Source organism: Pelobates fuscus, chromosome 1 (assembly GCF_036172605.1).
Source record: "Pelobates fuscus isolate aPelFus1 chromosome 1, aPelFus1.pri, whole genome shotgun sequence".
In the NCBI taxonomy this organism is placed as follows: Eukaryota; Metazoa; Chordata; class Amphibia; order Anura; family Pelobatidae; genus Pelobates; species Pelobates fuscus.
The window spans coordinates 158,606,695-158,632,694 of NC_086317.1; the positions used below are offsets into that span (position 1 = coordinate 158,606,695).

Below are 26,000 nucleotides of genomic sequence, written 5' to 3' on the forward strand. Positions count from 1 at the left end.
TCTAAATGGAAATGAACTCCGTCTAGTTCACACTGTTTTTTTCCTTGTTACAGAATCCTCTATCGTAGTTTCTATTACAAAGGTTGAGCTGAGACTACTCTAGCATGATATTCACTGTCCATGACAAATATACTAAGCTAGCAGACCTGGCTATGGCTTAAACTGGTATGGGAGACCAGTCTATGCTGACACTGATTCAATCCCATCAGATTAAGAATCTGTTCTAACCCTTGGGTCGCAGGTTCAATTCCCGGCAGGCCTTCATCCTTCTGAGGTAGATAAAATGAGTACCATTAAATGGGGTGATAGTAACAACCGCTGGATGTTGGACTAAGGTAACATCCCCAGGACGTACTTGGAAACCAGAGTAATCTGAATGTACCTTTCCTGGTTAAATACTTAAATGTGACTTGTAGAATTGGAAGGTGGTCCCTTCCAAGCTCAACAATAGGGTGCATTGAGTTGACTCTTGTTTTAAATGAGTTGAGAAAGTTTATTGAAGAATAGAGAGGTTTATGTTATCCTTTCTTTTATAACGGTTGATATACCAAGGGTAAAGCACTTCCAGTCCAACAAGTAATGCTGGTTGTTATATTCAGAAATTGTCAGAACCCTGAGTAAGGACTTTTTCTTTTTTGTAAAGTAATTTCCCTTCTGGACTTCAGATTGTCTATAGAGTTCTTATGTTTTTCCTCATGGTGGTGATTTTGCTTTCGGCTCATTGCGTGGTTTGTACTTCTGTGGCCCAAAGGGGCACTGTAGTTTGAAACCTGGACAGCAGACACTGCATCTAAAAGTAAAAATGCATGGCGGAAATATATGCCTGGAAACGCAGGTATAGGAAATTCCAGTTCAAAGATGACGCCAGAGGGGGCGGAAGGTGGAAAGGTTATAAAACCATACCTTTGTTTTCCTGGCATATGGTAGCAGTACAATAGGGATGTACTCTTCCCATAGGCAAGCATCTGAAAGAAATTAATTAGCATAAAAAGTTCCTCCCCTTACCAGGTATAAGAGACCTTGCAGCCTTAGGACCTCAGATCTCTTTCTTGTTCCAACAGGAACGGTCGGCATCTGGAAGATGGAAGCAGTGGTGAGGCACATGGGTTGCTGCCAGGGGGATCCGGCCTGATAGCCTCCCGGGTGGAGCGCTGAACGGCCAGTGGACATCCTGCAATTACGGAGGCAGGTATGAAAAGCCTGCTTTTATGCCGCGTGAGGTCACCGGCTAAACAAGGAGGCGGTCCTTTAGGGCAGCGAATCCCTGCCCATCGGAGGAGCATGTGCACAGCGGGGGAACGCACGCCCGGGTGGTTTTGCGTTCCACCGGAGTTCAGACCGCGCTATCGCGCAGGCGCGGTCTGAACTCCCCAAAGAATGGTGCCAAATTTAAAGTGACCTGCCTATATATATATATATATATATATATATATATGTTGTGCAGATCTGTCTGTCAGCATGGATGCTTGACATTAAAGATCTCCCGTGTCACCAGCCCCCCCCCCCCCCCCCCCCCCCACGGGTCAGAGGTTTTAGAGGTAGGATCCTGATGGCTTCTATTCTTTAAAACTTTCTAGATAGAATGATTAAGTGGAATTCAAATATTTTTTAACATTTGTGTATTACAGATATGTCTATCCCTGTTTCTATGGATAATATGGATAAAGACAAGGTTCCTACTCCTGTTTCTAAAAAAGCCAGTTCCAAGTCTAAACATCTCTGTTGTAGTGAATGCACCACTCCTTTGCCAGATGGGTTTAAGAGGAAAATCTGTAATAATTGCTCCTCATTATCGCTAGAAAAATCCAAGCAACAAGAAATGAAGTCTTTTTTGTCTTGGTTTCAGGATAATCTAGCCCAAACCTTTGAGTCTTTTAAAGAAACAACTCAGACTTCTCCAGTTAAACCTAATAAACAGAGAGCTAAAAGGATGAGGACACCTTCTGGTTCAGAACTCTCTTCTGGGGAATGTTCCTTTTTGTATTCTGAATCCTCTGAATCTTCTGATAATGAAGTGGGGTTTCCTCGTGATGAGCTGAGGAAATTTATTAAAGAGGTTACTATGGTCCTTGCTGATGAGACAGCAGATAAAACCAGGAGTATTTTTTTCCAATCCAACAAAAGATGCTGAATTTTATTTTCATGGAATGGAAGAACCCAGAGAAAAAAGCCTTTATTTCCAGTCATTTTAAAAGTATTGTTAAAATACAGGAGGATGATAAATGGGAGAATTTACCAGTAGTTGATGTACAAGTTGCGCAATTGTCTAAAAGAACTACTTTACCTATTGGGGAGATTTCAGGTCTGAAAGACCCTATGGATAAGAGAGCTGAAACTTCCAGCATACGGGCTTATCAGGCAGCAGGTTTTCAGGCAAAATCTGCATTAGCCGGAGCTTCAGTAGCAAGAGCTCAGAATCTTTGGCTGAATACCTTGGAAGAAGGTCTAGGTGATACCCAGGACAAAGACCTGCCCCTCCTATTCCAAAATTTGAGGTTGTCAAATGAGTATCTTATGGATATTGTTGCCGAGGTGATTAAACTATCGGCTCGTATCATGGGTTTGTCATCTGTAACCCGAAGGGCACTGTGGTTTAAGGCCTGGGCAGCAGACACTGCTTCAAAAGCTGCATTATGTGAACTTCCCTTGGAGAAGAAAAAGTTTGGGTCTCCCCTAGAAGAATTGGTACGACAAATGTCAGAAACTAAAAAGGCCTTGCCCAAGGATTTTTGAATATAATCCAAAATGGTTACCGAATAGAAATCTTGGATTCTCCAAGGTCAAATTTCCTTGTCTCCTACCAGTCAAAATTAAAAAACCAAGCCCTTTTTCCGCCACTGTTTCACTTTTAAGAAAGGGTGTTATAGAAAGGGTTCCAAACTCTCAAGTTTACCAAGGGGTATACTCCCGCTTGTTCCTTGTTCCAAAACCAGACATGTCTTTTCGCCCAATTTTAGATCTAAAATCCCTAAACAAACTCGTTTCTTATCAACCTTTCCAAATGGAAACAATAGAGTCTGTCACTCATATCCTTCGAAGAGGAGATTTTATGGCCACCTTAGATCTAAAGGATGCCTATCTGCATGTTCCTATGGCTGTGAGCTCATGAAGATACCTCAGGTTTGCTATAAAGAAAGGAAAGAATATCCATCATTTTCAATTCAAGGCTCTCCCGCTCGGGCTAGCCTCAGCACCCAGGATTTTTACAAAGATCCTCACGCCAATCACGGCACTTTTAAGGCTACAGGGTATCACAATTGTGCCCTATTTGGACAACTGGTGGATAAAAGCAGATACAAGAACCACGCTGAATTCAGATGTGGCCTACACTCTAAAAATCCTGGAAGAACATGGGTGGATTATAAATCTAGAAAAGTCGCATCTTACCCCTTCAAAGTCCATCCTATTCTTTAGGGTTTTTGATCAAGTCAGATACCCTGTCAATTCATCTTTCAACACAAAGAAGATAAAGAAGTTGATATCAAAACTTCTTCAGGTATCAGAATGTTCCGTAAGAAAAGGCATGCAGGTTTTGGGTCATTTGACCTCTACGATTCCAGCAGTAAAATGGGCCAGAGAGGAATCAAGGCCCTTACAATGGGAAATACTTGCACAATGGTCAAAAAAGGAAGAAGGCTTGGATGCAATCAATCGAGTAGTCTTTGCTCAGCTGGTGGGGAGATTCGACCTTCCAGTTATAGACCTTATGGCGAGAAGATCAAATGCGAAAGTAAGAGCGTTTGCCTCCCCTTTCAGGATAGACAGACCTCTGGTAATAGACGGTCTTTCAATCCGGTGGGAATTTCCCCTTGCTTACATATTTCCCCCCGGTAAGCTTAATTCCGAGAATTCTTCACAAAGTGTCATCGGATCAGGCACGTCTCCTGGCCATACTGCCGTACTGGCCAAATCGCAGCTGGTTCTCGGGTTTGAGGAATATGACTTTAAAGTACTGGACTCTTTCGGTTACGCCGGATCTTCTGGAAAACGCACATGTTTCAGTGGAAGTATTGGAGATGTTCAAATTGACAGCTTGGCTGCTGCAAGGCTGATTCTGCATCATAAGGGTATTAAAAAAGAGAGGTTTCAATTGCTTTTAAACTCCACTAGGAGCTCTACCTCTTCTATATACTTGAAGATTTGGTCGAGATTTCTTCACTGGTGCATTGCTAAAGATTGCATTAGATCCCATCCGTCTGCTGACACAATCCTTCATTTTTTGCAAGATGGTCTTGAACAGGGTTTTAGTCGGTCTACCCTCAAGGTCCAAGTTTCTGCTCTAAGTCATTTTTTGGTAAAGAATTGGGCTTCTAATCCTCTCATTAGGAGATTTTTTTAAAGCAAAAAGGATCTTAAGGCCTCCTATAAAAGCCTGGTTTCCCTCTTGGGATTTGTCCTTAGTTTTAAAATTTCTTTGTTCTCAACCTTTTGAGCCACTAGAAAATGCCTCTTTGAAGAATGTGTCCCTAAAATCCTTGTTTCTAGTAGCAATTACTTCAGCTAAGAGAATTTGAGAACTGCAGGCGCTGTCCTCTTCTCCTGACTTTACTAAGTTTTATCCGGATAAGGTGGTTATGTTCCCTAAGCCTTCATTTCTTCCGTAAGTCATCTCCTCTAAAGTTATCAACCAACCTATTTGTCTGCCTTCCTTCATTGGTCCGGCTAAGCAGGATTGGGAATTTGATTGGAACCTACTGGATGTAGGGAGGTCGCTTAAAATCTTCTTAGAACGCTCCTCTACATTTAGAAAAACGGATCATTTTTTCGTGAATTTCTTTGGAAAATTCAAAGGTCAAGTTTCATCCAAAGCCACTTTAGCAAGATGGTTGGTTGAGGTTATAAAGTTGGCTTATTCTTCATCGAACCTTCCTATACCTACTTCCTTGAAAGCTCATTCCACTAGAGCCATGGCTATGTCTTGGGCCGAAAAAGCATGTGCATCTCCGGAAGAGAGATGTAAAGTAGCTACCTGGTCTTCTTTCAACACCTTTGTGAAGCATTACAGGCTAGACGTATTCTCTGCCTCTGACGCTGAATTCGGGCACAAGGTGTTACCAGCTGTTTTGGACTAATTCCCGCCCTTACTTGGGATCTCGATATATCCCTATTGTACTGCCACCATATGCCAGGAAAAACTGCAATTTTACTCACCATAAATTCCCTTTTCCTTAATATGGTGGCAATACAGCACACCCTCCCTTTATCTAATTAATAAAAAGTTTTTTGAGTTTTTTTTGTGGTTCCACTGTGGTTTTCTTGACACGTACGGAGGTCCTAAGACTGCAGGGTCTCTTATACCTGGTAAGGGGAGGAACTTTTTATGCTAATTTAATTTCTTTCAGATGCTTGCCTATGGGAAGAGTACATCCCTATTGTACTGCCACCATATTAAGGAAAAAGGAATTTACAGTGAGTAAAATTGCAGTTTTCTGCTGGGTCTCCCTATTGAGGAAGGTGTGGTAGGAAGGATTCCATCTTCCCGAGTATATTAAAGGGTTTCTCCCGGTTGTTCCTAGTCCCAACCCGGATGTGTTTTTTCAACCAATATTGGATCTTAAAGTCCTGAACAAACTCGTTTTTTTTACCAACATGTCGAAATGGAGAATATGGCGTCTGTTGTTTATTTCCTTAAAAAAGAGATACTTCGTGGCAACTTTAGATATAAAGATGCCTACCTGCCTTTTCCTATGTGAAGTCACTATTTTACCTGAGGTTGGCTATGAGGAAGGTGAAAAGGGTTCATTTTATTACAATTCAGAGACCTTTTATTCGGGCTAGCTTCAGCACCCAGGTTTTTTTTTTTAGGTCCTCACTCTTTTCACAGTTTGTTTTTATGTTGCTAGGAATTACAGTATAGAGGCGCTATAAAATCTATACGCTATAAATCCTGGAAGAAGAGGTTTGGTTTATCACCTAGTAAAATCTCACCTTGCCCCTACGAGGTCTGTCCTGTTTCTTGGGTTTTGATCGAGTCAGGGACTCGGTAGGTTCATCTCACATGAGAATGTGTATGAAGATGAGGTTTGATGATGCACCTTCTTCGGCTGTCTGTAGGTTCGGTGAGAAAGCCTTGCAGGTTTTAGGTCATCTGACCTCTACAATCCCAGCGGTTGATTGGGCCTGAGCAAATTCGAGGCTCTTCAAGTGAAAAATTTTGTCCGATAGTCTAGGAAGTTAGAAGACTTCTATTCTCTTAATGAGTACATCAGCTCATGCAATAGAAAAGTTCTCTTGTTGGCTGAATAAAATTTCTTTATACGATCTTTTTGTCACAAATCTTGGATTGTGATTTCTACAGACTCTTCAAATACGGGTTGCCTGTATCGCTTATAACAGGGTGTTGGGTCATTAAAAGGATACAGAATAATCTTTATAATTCAAAAGATTGTTGTTGTTGTAGTTCAAAGTTTTTCTTTGTAGGGAAGGCTGTAAAGCTGTGGTTAGGCATTCAGACTACAGTCTCCTACCTAAAACGTACAAGGCAGTACAGAGGTTGTAATATTTTATTTCCTTGGCTCAAGGTTTATGTCCTGGGCTCGAAGTCATCGGGACTTCATTGCCGCCATTCCCTTTAGAGGTATAAACAACATTGTAGCGGACAATTTCGGCAGTTGAGAATGGTCCCAGAACAAGTGGTTCCTCGATCCAGTAATTTTTTCGCTCGGCGGTGAGGAGATTCAATCTGCCAGTCTTAGACCTTATGGCAAGTTGATCATATGCAAAGGTAGGGTCGTTTGCCTCCCTCTTCAAGGTAGATGAGCCTATGGTAGTGGACGGTCTTTCGATCCGGGGGGTATTTCACCTTGCTTTCAGTTTTTTCCTGGTAAACCTTGTCCCAAGGGTCTGCAGAAGGGGACATCAGAGTAAGCTTGGATGCTGGCCTTAGTGCAGTACTGACTAAACCACAGCTGGTTTTTATTTAACATGTTCAGGTTGATGGCTTGGCTACGGCTAAACTTATTCTACATGGTAGGGGCATTGAAGTAGTGAGGTTTCAGTTACTGTTAAATTCTACCGGGTACTCTGCCTCTTCTGTCTACTAAAGAATTTGGACGTGCTTCTCCTATTGTTACTACCCGGCGTTCTTACGAGGTGGTTTTTCTCATGGTTTTAGTCTGTCTACCCTCCAAGTTTCCGCTCTCAGTCAAGTTTGGTGATAAATGGAGCTTCTTGTCCTCTCATTAGAAGATATATATATTTTTTTAATCGTTTAACCTCCAAAGTAAAGCTGTTTTTATTTTGGGTTTTGTCTGTAGTTTTGTAATCTGCGTTCTCAGCCTTGAGAACCTTTGGATGCAGCTTCTTTAAAAGATCTAACCTTGAAAACTGTTTTTGTGGTCGTTTCTTCAGCTAAGAGGATAGTGGTTCTCCTTTCTTACTCTCCTGACTTTACTATACTTCTTCCTGATAAGGTGATCATGTACCCTATACCCTTATTTCTTTGGAAAGTCATCTCCTCCAAGGTTATCAACCAGCCTGTTTTTCCCTTCCTTTTATGGTCCATACTTTCCGGAATTGGAATTTGTTTGGAGCCAACTGAAGGTGGATTGCTCTAGACCAGTGGTAGTCAACCTTTTTCTAACTACCGCCCACTAAGGCATTTTTTTGGTTGAAACATTTTCCTTACCGCCCACCAGTTTTCGCGCAAGTGCAGAATATTTTTTTCGAAAAGAGGGTGTTAAAAAAAAATGTACGTTCATTTATCTTTTTATTTCCAATTAATGCATGTTTATAATGTTTTTAACTTTATAAAGTTTAATGAGAAAACAATAAAGTAAATTGAAATTACCTTTACTAGTTAATAATGAGATCCTTGAGGTTGATGCTGCAAGACTAAATATTTGATATCTGGTTCGATTTTCGTAAGGAACAAACAAAGGTCTCCTCTTTCGGTGATATTCAGACGACTTCTCTGTTTGCGCATAATAGGATTTCTCATCTGTGCGTCATCTCCCCTCTTCTCCCTCCTCAATTCCCCTCCCCACCTTTTTTTTCCCCCCTTTTTTTTAACCTTCCTTTTAGCAATGCCCAGTAGGAATGCTGAGCTAGGTATCCCACTATAACAGACTGGCACACAGGGCCGCCATCAGGGCATGACAACCGTGACAATTGTCCCTGGAGGGCACGGCTGCCCGGGCCCCACGTGTATCAGCGGAACTGCCGCCGGTGCATCTGCACCGGGGCCCACACGCTTATGGGGCCCATCAGGTGGCCCAAGCATTTAGGGCCACCCAATGGGCCCTATTATCTTCAGGGGCCCGGTCAGCGCTGTAATAGTGCGACCGGGCCCCTTTTAAAAAAAAAAAAAAAAATGCAGCCGGAAGCAAGTGCTGCTGGGAGGAAGTGACGTTCGGTCACTTCCTCCCAGTTTACTCCGCGCGGGAAGGAGGAGAGAGAGGCTGCGAGGAGAGGCAGCCGACTCACATCATCCCCAGCCACCCTCCTGCGATGAAATGGTAAGGAAGAGAGGAGGGTGGCTGAAAATGAGGTGTATGTGTGTATGCCAGTGTGTGTGTATGTCAGTGTATGTATGTGTGTGTGTATGTATGCCAGTGTGTGTGTATGTCAGTGTATGCCAGTGTGTATGCCATTGTGTGTATGCCAGTGTTTGTGCACTGTGTGTATGCCAGTGTGTATGTCTGTTTCAGTATTTGTATCTGTTAGTGTGTGTGTATTCCTGTGGGCAGGATTTGGAGGCGGGCCCTGTGGGCCGGCTTGAAGGGGGGCCCAGACCTTGAGCTGTGTTAGGGGCCCCAAAATTTCTGATGGCGCCCCTGCTGGCACACATTCATTCATTCATTCATACAGACAGACAGACAGACAGACAGGCATACAGACAGACAGACAGGCAGGCAGGCATACAGACAGACAGACAGACAGGCATACAGGCACACATGCAGACAGACAGGCACACATGCAGACAGACAGGCACACATGCAGACAGACAGGCACACATGCAGACAGGCACACATGCAGACACACACACAAACCTACAGACAGGCATACATACAGACACACACAAGACATACATACAAAGACACATACACACAGACAGACACAAGAAACATATACATACAAAGACAAGACACACATACATACACACACACGACACATACAAAGACACACACAAGACATACATACAAAGACACATACACACAGACAGACACAAGAAACATATACATACAAAGACACATACAGACAGACACAAGAAACATATACATACAAAGACACATACACACAGACAGACACAAGAAACATATACATACAAAGACACATACACACAGACAGACACAAGAAACATATACATACAAAGACACATACACACAGACAGACACAAGAAACATATACATACAAAGACACATACACACAGACAGACACAAGAAACATATACATACAAAGACACATACACACAGACAGACACAAGAAACATATACATACAAAGACACATACACACAGACAGACACAAGAAACATATACATACAAAGACACATACACACAGACACACAAGAAACATATACACACATACAGACAGACACAAGAAACATATACATACAAAGACACATACACACATACAGACAGACACAAGAAACATATACATACAAAGACAAGACACACATACAGACAGACACACACACACGACACATACAAAGACACACACACAAGACATACATACAAAGACACACACACAGACACACACAATACATACAAAGACACATACACACACAAGACATACATACAAAAACAAGACACATATATACAGACACACACAAGACACACATACAGACACACACAAGACATACATACAAAGACACATACACAAACAAACACACATTATATTTAAGTCACCCTCCTGTTTCCTACCTTTAAGGGGCAGGAGGGTGACTTTCCCTGGGGTCCAGTGGTGGCTCAGGTGGATGGGAGTCAGAGTTCCCACTCTGACTCCATCCTCCTCCTTCCTCCCGCGCGGGCTCTCAGTATGCTGGGAGGAGTGACCGGGGAATCACTTCCTCCCAGCAGAGATGATGTAATCACAGGGGGACCGGTCGCGCTCTTTAAGGTCCCAGCGCTGACCGGGCCCCCTCACAATCCACATCCATCGGGTGGCCCTGACAGCATGGGCCACCCGATGGGTCCCTCTATATGCGGCCCCGGCGGATTGCCGCCGGGGCCGCAAGTGGTGATGGCGGTACCCGGTCGCAGGGGTACTGCCGGCTCGGACCCGCCCGCTCACCCAATCTATAAAAAAAATTGAAAATCCCTACCGCCCACCTGGAATCCCGAAACGCCCACTAGTGGGCGGTAGGGACCAGGTTGACGACCCATGCTCTAGACAAATACATTTGGACCGATCATCTTCATATGGCATACTGATCGTCTATTTGTGAATTCCTTTGGTGTTTTTATGGGGCAGTTTCCTCCAGGGCCTCTTTAGCTAGATGGCTGGTGGATAGTATTTAATTGGTTTATTCTTCCTCGAATCTACCTTTGCCTGCCTCCTTGAAAGCTCATTCTGCTGGTTTTATGACTGCCTTTTGGCACAATAAAGGCATGTGCTTCACCGGAAGTTATATGCAAGGCAGCTACCTGGTCTTCTTTCAACACTTTTTGTCGAGCGTTGCAACCTAGACGTATTCTCTGCCTCTGACGCAGTTTTTTGGGCACTAGCTGTTGCATTTTATTGCCTAATTTCCCGCCCTTAGTGTGGATCTCGATATATCCCAATTGTACTGCCACCATATGCCAGGAAAAACTGCAATTTTACTTACCTTAAATTCCTTTTTCCTTAATATGGTGGCAGTACATCACTCTCCCCCTTTATATATGTATATAGTTTTTGGGTGTTTTATAAGTTCACTGAAGTATTCTCGGTACGTACTGAGGTCTCTGGGCTGGTTGGGCCTCTTATGCCTGGTAAGGGGAGGGACCTTTTTTATGTTAATTATTTCTTTCAGATGCTTGGCCTAAGGGAAGAGTACATCCCTATTGTACTGCCACCATATTAAGGAAAAAGGAATTTACGGTAAGTTTTCTTGCACTTGTTAGGTGTAGGTAGGCAACAACACAAACCTTTTATAGTCGTTAATAGATACAAACAAGGTAGAGGGAGCAGCAGCCCCTTATGGATGTCCTCAGATCTGGATCAAGGTGAGTCACCATGAACAAAAAGACAGGAAATGAAATCTAGTGTAGTAAATTGATATTATGATGTAAGTAAAGGGCATCTCTCCTTGCAGGCAGGAATTGTCTCCTCTGTCTCTTCAGCTCCTTTCCCAGGCAGGTATCAACACCACTCTCACCAGCTACTGCCTTTACAATTGCTACCTTCACAAGCCACTTTCAGGGGCTCTTAGGACCAGGCACATAGTCTGGCAAGCCTCTCCATGAGGGCATGGAATGGAGCTTCGTTCCAATGTAGGCTGCTTTGTATCCTGCAGTTCAGCTCACTTGAGCAATGCTGTGTATGTACTCTGATAAGGAAATATTTTTATGGAAATGGGAAGGAGGAAGGTTTATGCCAAATCCTGTTTGTACAAAAAAGAGAAATGAATTTTGAGCATGCAAAAAAAAACAAAAAACATGAGCATCATTATGAGGCAAAAAGCAAATGCATGATTTGATTTGGTCCCTTGCTGACTTAAAATGTGAATATGCTCATCCTGCAAAAACACGAACTTTGTAGATTAGTTTAAATTGCGATCATTTCATTGCAAAGTGACCTGACAAAGGTTCTTAACCATTATGTCTTTGTCAAGTATATGGAACTTGTGTTTTTGCTGTTGAGAGAAGTCATAAGGTAAAGACTCCATTTCACAGTTGCTGGCTTATTGATTATTTTTTTGTTTGTTTTTAATATCCCTCACAGTAAGAAAATGTCCAGGTCCTCCAGACATATTGCATGGGACATCAGAATATGAAGATGTTACTTTTGGCTCGATAGTGACCTATAAATGTAACGAAGGGCAAGTTTGTTTCGTGTTTTCTTGGTAGTTTGTAACAAAAAAGAAGCTCTGTTATTGAGTTGTCAGACTCTAACAATAATTGTAAATGTATATTTTATTTTGTGGTGCATATTCTTTGCACAGAATGTTCATTCATTCACTGAGATTCCCCAAGCCAATAAATGACTGGCTGGATCAGTATTTGACTTCTACAGGCATCAGTCACCTGCCAGCAGAGGAGATCCAGCGGCCAGCTTGACTCCAGTAAGAGGGCAAAATGTTGCATAGTTCACCCTATCACTGGGGAACGGCTCCAGGTCGTCCTAGCATCAAAACCTCTGCAGCGGACTGTGATGTAGTGCTTGGAGTAAGCCTTTAATTCACTTTTTGTTTTCGATTTAAGCAGTCCTAGACATATCTCTCTTGGCTGTTACACACATATCCTTACAGCACAGTGTGTTTACTTTAGAAGTTACCTCCTTCTATGTTCATTAAAGTTTAAACACACACTGGGGCTGTTGCAGGCTATTAATAGAGCAGGAAGTGAGAAATTCTTAATTGAACACACTGTACTTAACATTTTTTTTTTCTCTCCTTTTCCCTCTTTCAGGAAGTGTGTAGGGAGATTGTGTGACACCACCAGGGCAGGTGTGTCCAGAGCTGCATAAACAAAGTGGTTTAACCTAAATGGAAGAGAATGGGCAGTGAAAATTCAGAAACATGATTTATACACTAAAATCTCTGCATTAAGCTGAAGTTGTTTTTGGTGCATAGACTGTCCCTTTTGAGGGCAAAACTTATGTTTATTGTAAATTGGCTATACAAGGTTAATAAGAAATACCGTATATACTTGAGTATAAGACTAGTTTTTCAGCACATTTTTTGTACCCCCACTCGTCTTATACTTGAGTCAATGTCTGTATTATGGAAACTTACATTGCCATAATACAGAGCAGGACCGCCGGGCTCATTACAAGCCCGGCAGTCCTGTTGATGGCTGGCAGAGAGCTCTTGCTTACCTTTCCGTCAGCTCCCTTCTCTCTCCTCCGGTCCGGTCAGCTCCCCTGCAAGTCTCGCGAGAGCCATGGGTCACCGTGGCAACGCTCTGACGGCGCGGCCGTCAGACCGCTAGACTTACAGTGGAGGAGCTGACCGGCACGGAGCGGAGGAAAGAGAAGGGAGCTGACAGGAGCTGCAGGAAAGGTAAGTAAGAGCTCTCTGCCAGCCCCCCTCCTACACAGTCCATGCCACAGGACCACCAGGGAATAATCTAGCCCCCCTCCCTGGTTGTTAGCTGGCCAGCTAACAAGCAGGGAGGGGGGGACAAAAAATTATTTAAAAAAATTAAATAATATTATAATAAAATAAAATGTTTTAATAATATTAAAATAAAAATATTACAAAAAACTACATGTAATATTATAATAATAATTAAAAAAATAAATAAAAATGCACACCCCCCACCAAGGTTACACACACACACACACTGCATTCATACACACACTGCATTCATATACACACACACTACACACACTGCATTCATATACACACACACACACACTGCATTAATTATACACACAAAATAAATATTCAACTAATGTAATTTTTTGGGGGATCTAATTTTATTTAGAAATTTACCAGTAGCTGCTGCATTTCCCACCCTAGTTTTATACTCGAGTCAATAAGTTTTCCCAGTTTTTTGGGGTAAAATTAGGGGTCTCGACTTATATTCGGGTTGTCTTATACTCGAGTATATACGGTACATGATTTAAGCATTAGTGACTTATGTTAGTTAAGTTCAGAGCTCGACATGGAAACTGGGAATAATTATTCTTGGCACCTGGGTATTTGTCCGCTGTACGGAATGTAGACTGGCAGTGAATGAACTGTGATCTTCCTGCTCTTCTTGCTCTGCTCCCATGCGCGCCCTGCAGTGATGCCTGGAACCATAATCTGACTTCACTCTGGCCCCAGGGATCACTAATCCGCGCTCAAGGGAGCAGAGAAAGAAGAGCTTGAAGATGACAGCATTCCCACTGGACCCCAGGGAAAAGATCCTGACCAGCTGCCCCAAAGGTAGGGAGGGTGAGTGGACCTAAATTGAATTAAAACAAATAATTTGTGCGTGAGAGAGTGTGTCTGTCAGTGTGTGTCTATTTAGGTTACCTGCCCCCCTCTGCTCGCATGAGAGGTGTTTTTACTTGCCTTTTTTTCCCCACACTGCCCCGGTCTCGCTGTGGTTTGCCCCACCTCCACGGCTGCAGGGGTAGGCTATAGAAACCAGAACCACTACATTACGATGTAGTGGTTCTTGTGACTACAGTGTCCTTTTGTGAATTGTATTTTTGTCATTCAAAATAAAGCTTAGGGTTGGTTTTTTTTTTTTTTTTTTTTTTTATAAACTAACAGTCTCCTAACTTTTTTAGCTGGTTTATAGATTCAAAGCAAATTTGTCAAATCCTAGTTTAGCTAAATCACATACATTAAAAAGTCTTAGATTAATATAAAGTGGGAATCTGTTTGTTAAAGCATTTGTAACTTGTGTTTTTGCATGACCTTTTTAGGTATAGATTTATAAATAAGAATACAAGAGAATGTCAGGCTGACGGACAGTGGAGTGGAGAACTTCCTATATGTGAAGGTAAGGATTATGTAGAAACTTCTGCAAAGGAAAACAAAACTGTTCCCCCTACCCCACAGATCTACAATTCTAATGGTGCTTAAATACTAAACACAAAATGTGGTCTACATTAACATAAATACCAGTATTCTCACTAAATTGGCAATTTTGATATTTACTAAAGCCAAATCCAATCAAAATTCAGTCATTTAAACTGGACACCAAATGGTGTTTGTTTCTCTCTTTCTCTCTTTCGTTTAGGGGGTTTGAGGATAATCCAAAAAAGGAACATTTTACATACGAATTTGGGTGTTCCTTAAAATTTATAATGCTTCAATAATCTTAGATTAGTATATACCTGACTACAAGCCTTAATTTAATTTATGTTGACTACTAAAACCAATTGCTTTTCATGGCGTTTTCACTCTACTTTTTTTTAAGGAGAAAATAGACCTTTCTATTGGATGCACTGCTATTTGTAGCTAGAACATTACAAAAAGCAAGTGCAGTTCTCTAGATTGTAAATTCCCAATCTTTTTTCTTTTCTCCGGTGTTTTGTATCTTTCTACTTGTACCAATTGTACCCATGTACAGCATTGTGGAATGTGTTGCTTTATCAAGTTTATCTAATTCCATAAAAAGCAAAACCATATTGTTATGGGGTATTTATTTTAAATTTGTTTCACTTACTTGACGGATCATTAGTTAAGCACATCATCCTACAAAATGTAGTTACATCATTCTTCTATTTTTATTTCCTAGTGCAAATCTGTCCTCCTCCAAATGCAATTACTGATGGAGACTATGATCCCAAAAAGGATGAATACGAGTACCTGAACGCTGTGACCTATACATGCAACAAAGACTTAACGTTGGTCGGTGCAGGTTCAATATTCTGCACAGCATTTGGAAACTGGAGCAATGTTGAACCACAGTGCAAAGGTTAGAGCTGCTTGCTAGGTCAGGTCTGAGTAGACACTCAACATAGTGTAAATACCTAAATAGAAACACATTTACACTTCATGTTTTTTAAGTGTAGTTTGAATTGTCGAGAACTTTTAAAAGTGTGTTTTAGGTAATTTCTGAATCTACTAATCGTTTATTAGTGAATATTCTGAGAATATAATAGTGAAAATATATATATATATATATATATATATATAAATATATATATAATCGTTTATTTAATCGTAAATTTATATGCGCTAAAGCATTTTGTACAGGAGCTAATTGTTATCTTCTCACAAGCTATATTTAAAACGTAGTTGCTACAAACTCAAAGCGCTCCAAAGCCAAAAAAACAAAACAAAACGGCAATCTACACTAAAGTGTGTCGCTCGTGCTCTCCAAACATTCAGAGCTAGAACAAGGGGAGAAAATGGAAAGATGGAGTTCGGTATCAAAGATGGACCATCTCTTAATAGGACATTCTAGGAACCATAACATCTACAACTTATATTGGTGCATATGGATTCTTGCTTTCAGGTCACTTGAAAGCAAGTATCCATATCCTCTGCTGGCAACCAAAGCTTAGCCCCTCTATCATTACTTCCTTGTCCATATAAATCTGGGCACATTATAAAGGATAATAAGTCAAATGTTTGCATTATTGCTGGAGGAGCACAATGGTCAAGCTTTGGGTGCTGGGAAAGCCATGTATTTGTTAAAACATGAAGAGTGACAAATTTGATAGATTGCATTCAAACCTTTTTGCACCATTACCACTAACATAAATTGTATTGACTATTGTGCTTTATATTGTATTATAACAATGTAATTGGAATTTTTTTCATTTTTATTTTTGATAAAATGATAGAAACAACGTTGTTCAGTATAAATGTATTAAAATGGAGTCGAGCACCTTCTTGGCAAAAATACATTTTCTACCTAAATGTTTCAGATTGTTCTTTTTATTTTAACAGGTGGAGTCAGGTGCTTTATAATTAATATAATTTATAATTCAATTACAATGGGGTAGATGTTGTTGTTCTTTCATTTAGTATTTTGTTATATTTTTCTCCTTTTCTTACAGTTGTCAGTTGTGCTGACCCAAATGTCCCGAATTCTGAAAGAACATCAGGATTTATTGGTCCATACATCCTCAATTCTGCAATAACTTTTAAATGTAAAAGTGGTTTTGTCATGGTGGGAAGTGACTCCGTAAGATGCAATATTCAAAGCCAGTGGGAGCCTCAGTTGCCTTTATGTTCACGTAAGTATTCTATGTTCTTACAGGGGTCTGTAGTGGTTGTGATGCTTGTAGTAACCCTTTAAGACAATCTAAATAGTAAATGTTTATTTTGCCATGAAAAGTGGCTTCACAAGCTATGTACAAGCTATTTTATAAGTTGTAGGATAAATAAATCTTTATCTTGGCTCCCTCATGGGAACTTTGCTGGTGGCCCCTCTCTAAACTATTGAGTAAAGCAGGGGGAGGCAGCCTACGTACTGGAGGTCTCACCAGGCCAGACCATTAATTGCATCATTTTAGTGCAGTCTCGAGACCGCTCTTTATACAACAGGGCAAACTACTCCGAATGTCTCTTCACAGCACCAGATGAGGCCCATCCAACAAGTATGTGATTGGCATGCCTCCTTAGCATGTGTGTTGCCAAAGGATAGCATGCCATTTTATTAAAGGATCACTATAGCGTCAGGAAAAATGTTTTCCTGACATTGTAGTGCCCTAAGGGCAGTGGCGGCTCTAGACTTGGCGAGGCCTTAGGCGAGACTCATACACGAGGCCCCCCACTAACACCATTATTGATTTGTGTGTATAAGAAGCTGTAGATATATTGAAGAGGGAGCTTGCAGCACTGGATATAGAGAGCTAGTCTATGTATACATTGTTGCATTGTCAACCTCTGTGTGCCTGAGAGTGTGTGTCTGGCAGTGAGTATCCTTGTATATGTATGTATGTTTCTCTAAGCATGTGTATGTTTGTGTACTGCCTTTGGCACTGAGTTTATGGCGGAGCTATGTTTTATGACCGTGTGTATAATTATTGCCTTCAGGGGGTGACAGGGTGAGTAAAGGGGTAACTGTGGCAGGGTGAGTGTAAAAGAGCAGGAGGGTGCCAAAGTGTATGGGGGTGGGTGCCAGAGTGTTGAGGGTTGACAGTGAGAATGAAGGGAGGTGCCAGAGTGCGGAGAGTGGTGCCCGTGTGTGCGGAGGGAGAGACAGTGTGTATGGAGGGGTGTCAGTGTGCCCAGAGAGTGGTGACAGTGTGTGGGGGAAATGACATAGTGCGAGGGGTGGTGACAGTGTGAGAGGGTTACATTAGTAAAGGGGTGTGACAGTGAAGGTAGGTTACAGAATAAGAGGGGGTGAAAGTGTGAGGTGGGGTGACAGTGTGTGGGGAGCAACAGGGTGAGGTGACAGAGTACGGGTGGGTGACAGTGTGGGGGGGGGGTCACAGAGTAAGAGGGGGTGACAGGGTGTGACCTAGTGTGTGGGGGGGGGGAGACCTAGTGTGAGAGGGAGGGTGACATTGTGTAGGGGGGTGACAGAGTGTGAAGGGGTGGCATAATGTGAGAGGAGGGAGACCTAGTGTGTGAGGGGGAGACCTAGTGTGAGAGGGAGGGTGACATTGTGTAGGGGGTGACAGAGTAAGGGGGGGGGACATTAGTGTGACAGGGGGTGACAAAGTGTGAGGGGCTGACAGTGTGAGGTGGGGTGACATAGTGTTAAGGGCTGACAGTGTGAGGTGGGGTGACAGTGTTAGGGGCTAACAATGTGGGGTGACAGTGTTAGGGGCTAACAATGTGAGGTGGGGTGACAGTGTTAGGGGCTAACAATATGAGGTGGGGTGACAGGGTGAGAGGGGGTGACATAGTGTTAGGGGCTGACAATGAGGTGGAGTGACAGGGTGAGAGGGGATGACAGTTAGGGGCTGACAATGTGAGGTGGGGTGACAGACTGAAAGGGGGTGACATATTGTTTGGGGGGTGGCAGAGTAAGGGGGTCACAGGGTGGGTGACAGGGTGAGGGGGTGACAGGTGGTGTGAGAGGGAGGTGACAGGTGGGTGGCATGGTGAGAATGGGTGAGGAAGGTGACAGGTAGGGTGAAAGGGGGTGACAGGTGGGGTGACGGGTGAGAGAAGGGTGACAGGGTGAGGGGGTGACAGGTGGGGTGGTAGGGTGAGGGGGGTGACAGGGTGAGGTGACAGCGTAAGGGGGGTGACAGTGGGGGGGTCACAGGGTGGGTGACAGAGTAAGAGAGGGTGACATGGTGAGAGGGGGTGACAGGTGGGGTGGCAGGGTGAGGGGCTGACAGGTTGGGTGGCAGGGTGACAGGTGGGTGGCAGGGCTAGGGAGGTTACAGTGTGAGGTGGTGTGACTGGGTTAGGGGGGTGATAGGTGGGGTGGCTGGGTGGGGAGAGTGACAGGGGGGGTGGCTGAGTTAGGGGGGGTGACAGGTGGGGTGGCTGGGTGACAGATGGGGTGACTGGGTGAGGGGGGTGGCAGATGGGGCGACAGGGTGAGGGGGTGGCAGGGTGTTAGATGGGGTGACAGGGTGAGGGGTGATGGGTGGGGTGACTGAGTGGGGGGGTGACAGGTGGGGTGGCTGGGTTACAGATAGGGTGAGGGGGTGGCAGATGGGGTGACAGGGTGGGTGGCATGTGGCAGGGCGTTGGGTGGGGTGGCAGGTACCCTTTTCCCTAGTGGTCCAGTGGTGGCAGTCAGACTCCCTGGTGGTCCAGTGGCTCTCCGATCTGCAGCTCTGCCGGATGCAGAGCTGCAGACCACATGGTGAAGGTCTCGTGATCTTCAGTCAGAGCGTTGCCGTGGTAACCCGTGGTAACGCTCTGATTGGCTAGAGATTGCGAGACACTTCAGTCTGCAGCTCACACCCAGCGGAGCTGCAGACTGAAGGCTGGCTCTCCCGGGCACACTGACAGGAGGGGCGTCGCACCTGGCGGCATACAGGGGAAGCCGCCGGGCCCCCTCCTGTGTCGGGTCCTCAAGGACCCGACATGTCAGTCTGCCCTATGGCGGTTTAGACGGCCGCGAGGCCTTAGGCGGCCGCCTAAACCGCCTAATTAGAGAGCCGCCTCTGCCTAAGGGTGCCCCCACCCTCAGGGTCCCCCTCCCTTGGTGCTGAAGGGGTTAATACCCACTGAATAGGAGTACTCTATTCCTTGTTTTGGTCTCACTGGGTGGATGATTACCCTTGATCCAGAGGAGGGGGGTGTCTTTTTGCGAACCCCAGAGTATGGATCTGTACGGTTTGCCCTCAGTGGGGGAGAACAGGGTATTGGGTTAGCTATGTGCCCTGGTTAGGCCCGGTAGTGAGAGCAAATTATGTGCCCTTTATTATCTGGTGGCTTCATGGGTGGCGTTCGGAGGGCAGCTCGCTGGTGTAGGGCAGTGCCGCTAAGACTTGATGCAGGGGGGTGGGGGGGATAAGTGGCGCCATTCCACTAGGAATTTTGCCTGTTTGGAGAAGAGTAGCACACTTAGTAGACGTCTCATGAAGTGCGGTAGTTCTGCTTCAGGAACTGCCTCTGCTACTCTTCTGATTTTGAGGTTCTTGCTGCGCCTGGCACATGTTGGTTTGCTGCTTTTGGAGTGTGTGTATCTGTTGCAGATGAGTGAGTTGTGCCTTATCGTTGTGGGAGTGTTCCAGGGTGCCCATGTGAACTGTCAAGCCTTGTAGGTCTTTGTGGAACGTGGCCATATTCGCGTGGATGTCTCTCCGGAGGCCCACCAGCAGCTCCTGCGTGTCGTCTTTAGTTAGTCCGGTTTGGAGGCAGCAGGTGCCGAAGTCGGCACCCGTGGAGCAGGCAAGAGGAAGTCATCGGGCTCCAAGGTTTGGTCGTCCGAGAAGTCAGAGCTCTCTTCCATGTAGGATGTCATCTTGGTCTGTGAGGCGCCATGTGCCTGCCTCCACATACCGCCGATGCTCATGCCCACTCTCGGCTTATCCGCCTTTTGTTTTTCCATTTTTCAGCCCATGGCAATGTGGCTGGGGGGGTCCAATTGGGGTTGCTTAATTTGGAGATGGGGCTGGTAATCGTGATACAAATAGTCCTTGAGACACGGAGCACTGCAGATATGCAACCGCTCGGTTCAATGACTTGGCTTCGCCCCCCGTTAATTATACTTTAATCCCACACAGGAGGCTCTTGCTGGCTATTAACAGAGCAGGAGATAAGAAATTCTAAATTAAACACAAAGTAAGTTTGAAAATAAGATGTGGAAATGTGTAGGGAGACTATATAGGTCAGGCGAGATGTGGCTAGGAATGCATAAACAAAGTTTTATTTTAACTCCTAAATGAAAGGGAATTAAGCACTTAGACCAAGGAGGCTTGATCTGTACACCAAAACTACTTAAATATACTAGAGTTGTTTTGGTGCTTATAATGTCTAATTAAATGAAGCACTATACTGGTAGTTTTCCCCAAGTAATGCTGGGGTGCCACTGAGCCTTATTTGCCCACCTCACAATGCTGATTGACTATTGGACTACACTAGCTAGCTTATTAAGGTTCTTTGGTGATCGCGACAAATGTCTATGAGACTGCTTGCAAAGGGACTGCCTGAACACTCGTGCCTGAAAAGTAAAATAACACACACATTCAAATAATATATTATACATGTCTAATATATTATAAGTTAATTAAAACATGTGATTAGCACATTACACATTTATAATACATATATAATTTATTTCTTACTGTATTTTGGTATTAATAAATATATGTATATATAATAAGGTAATCAGATGTTTTAATTAACTTATAATATATTATACATATATTAAAAATATACATTAAAAATATATTTAATATATATATTTATAATAATAAATCAATATATATAATAAATAAATAAAATAATAAAATACAATAAAACTTGTACATATGGTATACTGTTGTATTCGGGAGGCTTCGCTGAACACAAAGATGTGTTTTAAAATACTAAAATGTGTACTGATGATAATATCATCAGTGAAACTGCAGTTTTTGTGTAAATAATTCAAAACAAATATATAATACTAACTTTGGCTAGGGTTTGTGACTAATTGGCTACTACAAAAGACTGGACTTACCCAGTTCTGAATACCCTGGGTTGTCTACTTTAGTGAATGGTTTGCCATATGGTGTCAAAGGCAACATAGGCCCAGCAAACCAATCTGGCAGACTGAAAGGGGAAAGCCCTATATTTGTCCCTGTAACTTTCCAAAACCCCCATAAAACCTATACACGAGGGGTACTGTTTTACCTGTGAGAAAGCACTGAACACAAACAGGAGTGTTTTAGAGCAGTAAAACCTATATTGACAATGTTATAATCAGTGAAAGGGTATTTTTGTTGTGGAAAAAAACCAAAACATGAACGCTACATTTGGCTAGGGTTTGTGACTAGGTGGCTACTAAAAAGACTGGACTTACCCAATTCTGAATACCCTTGGTTGAATGGTATGCCATGATGGGGGTAATTCTCATTCCTGGGCTGCCATATGGTCTCAAAAGCAACCTAACCAATCTGGTAAATTGAAATGGAAAAGCCATATATTTGACCCTGTAACTTTCCAAAACTTCAGAAACCCTTTATATGGTGGGTACTGTTGTACTCGTGCATTGCTGAATACAAAAATGTGTGTTTATTGCAGTAAAAACTAACAGTATTATGACGTCAATAGTTAAAATGATATGCAGAACTTGAAAATTAAGAGCCTTCATTTCTCAAAGATTTTTACATTTTATTCATATTAAATTGTTTCATAGTTAAATATTTAATATGAAATGAAAGCCCCGTTTCACCTGAATAAAATTATATATAATAAGTGTGGGTGCACTTAATATGAAAATGGTAAATTATGGTAAACCGACATATAGCACAAATTCCAGGTTTTGTTTACAATAGGTTTTGATCACAACTTGGACAATTGATTCCGTCCTTAACCCCTTAAGGACACAGCTGTTATAAAAATCACTGAATTATTCTCAGCTATATTTCCAGGGTACAAAATTACCCCCTTTCTATACCTTAGCTAGTTTTTTGTGAAATACAGGGCTGAAATTATATCCAGCCCAGTAAGTGTTTTTTTTGTTTTGTTTTTTAACTTTGGTGCATTTTAGTCGCTCGTAAATTTTAATTACGCCACTAATGCCATACCATTTGCAAAAGTGGACACCATGGGGACTCTCACATAAAATATGGGCTTTATTGAAGTGACATTTTATCTTTTTATAAATTTTCTTCAAAGTTTGATATTCATTTTTATTTAAAATTTTTACATACACGTATTTTTGATGCTTCTATTTTAAATCATGTGTCCCACTGTCATAAAATTATCTTAGCTGTACTTCGCAACATCATCTTGGTACAAATATACACCGTATGTATATGTTTGGTAAATAGCGATCGTAATCCTAATCTAAATCCCTAATCTTAAACCAAATCTAACCCTAAATCTAATCATGAACCTTACCACAACCCTAACCCATACCTTAATCCTAATCTCAATCCTAACTTTAGCAATAGTGGTAGGATTCCCCCATGCTGGTGTCAGCAGAGGAATTCCTTTGCTATATTCAGCAATGGGATGCCCGTGCTGACCCTAATGCTAATCTGAAACCTAATCCCAATACTAAAATGAATTATACACCTAATTTTAAACTTAATACTTATAAGCTGAATAATAATCCTAATTAAATCTTAATCCCAAAGGTTTCCCTCTGCTAATAACAGTACTGATATTGGTAAAGGGATTTTAAACTAAAACACAGTGGTACATTTTTGTAATTGCAGGCTTCTATTTTACATTGAAGACATTATGCCCAATGCATTGCGATCTGTGCTGGGCAGCTGAAAAAGCCCAGCACTGATCAGAATCGCATTGGGGCATAGACCCTGGGGGTCTCCCAAGCACCAGATCACTCGAGAGAATGACTGTAGCTGAATGATTGCTCAGCTGCAGTGTTCTCTGTGGATTTAAATGGCTACATGCAGTGTTGACTTTCAGCAAAAAATATATAGTATATATATATATAAAGTGGATAGCGCACTGAAAACCCAAGAAAATATATCAGGGTATTTAACACAATATGAAAGATATACAATACATATACCCATAAAGCAGATCTTTGTCTTGATGTCTCTGAAAAGAGTAAAGCTTACATAGGGCAATATTGTACTGATAGGTATCCAGGTATCATATGTATATGTTTAAATTGTAGAAATTCCTACTCACATTTAAATGAGCCTGTATTCAAACTGGCTCAGGTATATAGACTTGAGTAGGATATGTGGGTCAAATCCTTTAGTAGATATGTTCCTCCCCAGTATGATAGAAATCAGAGAATGATGTTAGGAAAAAGTATTCAACATTTATTTAAAACTGAATAATAAAATCTTACATTCAAGAAGTACAGATTCAACACTGAGATTCAACACTGAGTGTTGAATCTGTACTTCTTGAATGTAAGATTTTATTATTCAGTTTTAAATAAATGTTGAATACTTTTTCCTAACATCATTCTCTGATTTCTATCATACTGGGGAGGAACATATCTACTAAAGGATTTGACCCACATATCCTACTCAAGTCTATATACCTGAGCCAGTTTGAATACAGGCTCATTTAAATGTGAGTAGGAATTTCTACAATTTAAACATATACATATGATACCTGGATACCTATCAGTACAATATTGCCCTATGTAAGCTTTACTCTTTTCAGAGACATCAAGACAAAGATCTGCTTTATGGGTATATGTATTGTATATCTTTCATATTGTGTTAAATACCCTGATATATTTTCTTGGGTTTTCAGTGCGCTATCCACTTTATATATATATATATATATATATATATACTATATATTTTTTGCTTTATGTTTTTCTGTGAAACTGTGTGGTTGATTTCACTGTGGTTTTAGCAGCACATCATAGCGCCACCTTACCACCACCCCTTTTTTTCTGTATAGTGTTGACTTTCAGCACTGCATGCAGCTAATCAAAAAGTCTGGGGCCGCAAAAAATGGCCCCAACTGAAAGAGGGAAGCCCCGGGTATCTATTGATACCCAGGGTTCCTGGTGTGTGCGCAGGGATTTAACCCTGCTCACACTACATTACTGTCTAAATCCCCATTTAAACAGCTGCATGCTGATCTCACTTTCAACTCTGCATGCAGCTCACTCTCTGCCACTGCCTCCCTCAAACACTCTCTGCCCCTGCCCCTCCTCAAACACTCTCTGCCCCTGCCCCTCCTCAAACACACTCTGCCCCTGCCCCTCCTCAAACACACTCTGCCCCTGCCCCTCCTCAAACACACTCTGCCCCTGCCCCTCCTCAAACACACTCTGCCCCTGCCCCTCCTCAAACACACTCTGCCCCTGCCCCTCCTCAAACACACTCTGCCCCTGCCCCTCCTCAAACACCCTCTGCCTCTGCCCCCTTCAAACACACTCTGCCTCTGCCCCCTTCAAACACAATGCACCCCCGTACACACACCACACCATTGCCCCTATCCCCTACAACAGCCCCTATCCTGGCAGACCACAGGTAAGTTGTCAAACTGTTCTTGAACAGTTTGACTACTTACCCTGGGAGGACACCATAGCACTCCTGGCACCATAACCACAACAGCGTGCTGGCTTCCGCCCTCTCCACTCTACTGAGACTACTCTTATCAAACTTACTAACAACCTAATCGCAGCTTAATCCAAAGGCCACTACTCCATACTAATTCTTCTTGACCTCTCTGCTGCATTTGACACTGCTGATCATGCTCTCCTTCTTCAAACTCTTCAGTCACTCGGTCTATGTGACTCTGTCCTCTCGTGTTTTCCTCGGATCTCTCCCAATGCTCATTCAGCGTCTCCTTTTGTAATGATACCTCCTCCCCTCATCCTCTCTCGGTTGGAGCCCCCCAACGTCCTTGGTCCCCTTCTATTTTCTCTTTATACTGCCTCTCTTTTCAAACGTATTGCCTCTTTTGGATTCCACTACCACCTGTATGCTGATGACACCCAGATATCTCTCCTCCCCGGACCTCTCCCCTGCCGTCCTGCAACGTGTCACTGCTTCCATTTCTTCTACCTCTGACTGGAAGTCCTCCCGCTTTCTGAAACTCAATCCATCTAAAACTGAGCTCCTTTTCTTTCCTCCTCTTAATACTGATCCTCCTCTTTCGCTCTCCCTTCACATTAGTGGTATCCACATAAGTCTATCCTTGCAAGCGCACTGTCTTGGCATCATACTTGATTCTGGCTTCACCTTTGAGCCTCACATCCAGTATGTTCCCAAATCCTGTAGATTCCATCTTAAAAACATGGCCTGCACCCGCCTTTCTTAAGCAAGATGCTACCAAAGAGCTTGTCCATGCTCTAGTAATTTCCCGTATGGATTACTGTAACCCTCTCCTAATTGGTCTCCACAAAAGCCATATTGCCCCGCTACAGTCTGTAATGAATGCTGCCGACAGACT

At 42.7% G+C, this 26,000-nt stretch overlaps 1 protein-coding gene across 1 annotated transcript in view; it reads left to right on the plus strand.

Moving 5' to 3' along the window:
* Positions 1–26,000, plus strand: part of LOC134602541 (complement receptor type 2-like) — a 62,316-nt gene that overhangs the window by 17,936 nt on the left and 18,380 nt on the right. Inside the window, exons 4-7 of the mRNA XM_063447550.1 lie at positions 11,864–11,960; positions 14,504–14,580; positions 15,322–15,501; positions 16,592–16,771. Of these exons, the coding sequence (XP_063303620.1) occupies positions 11,864–11,960; positions 14,504–14,580; positions 15,322–15,501; positions 16,592–16,771 (534 nt within the window). The remainder of the gene's footprint in view (positions 1–11,863; positions 11,961–14,503; positions 14,581–15,321; positions 15,502–16,591; positions 16,772–26,000) is intronic.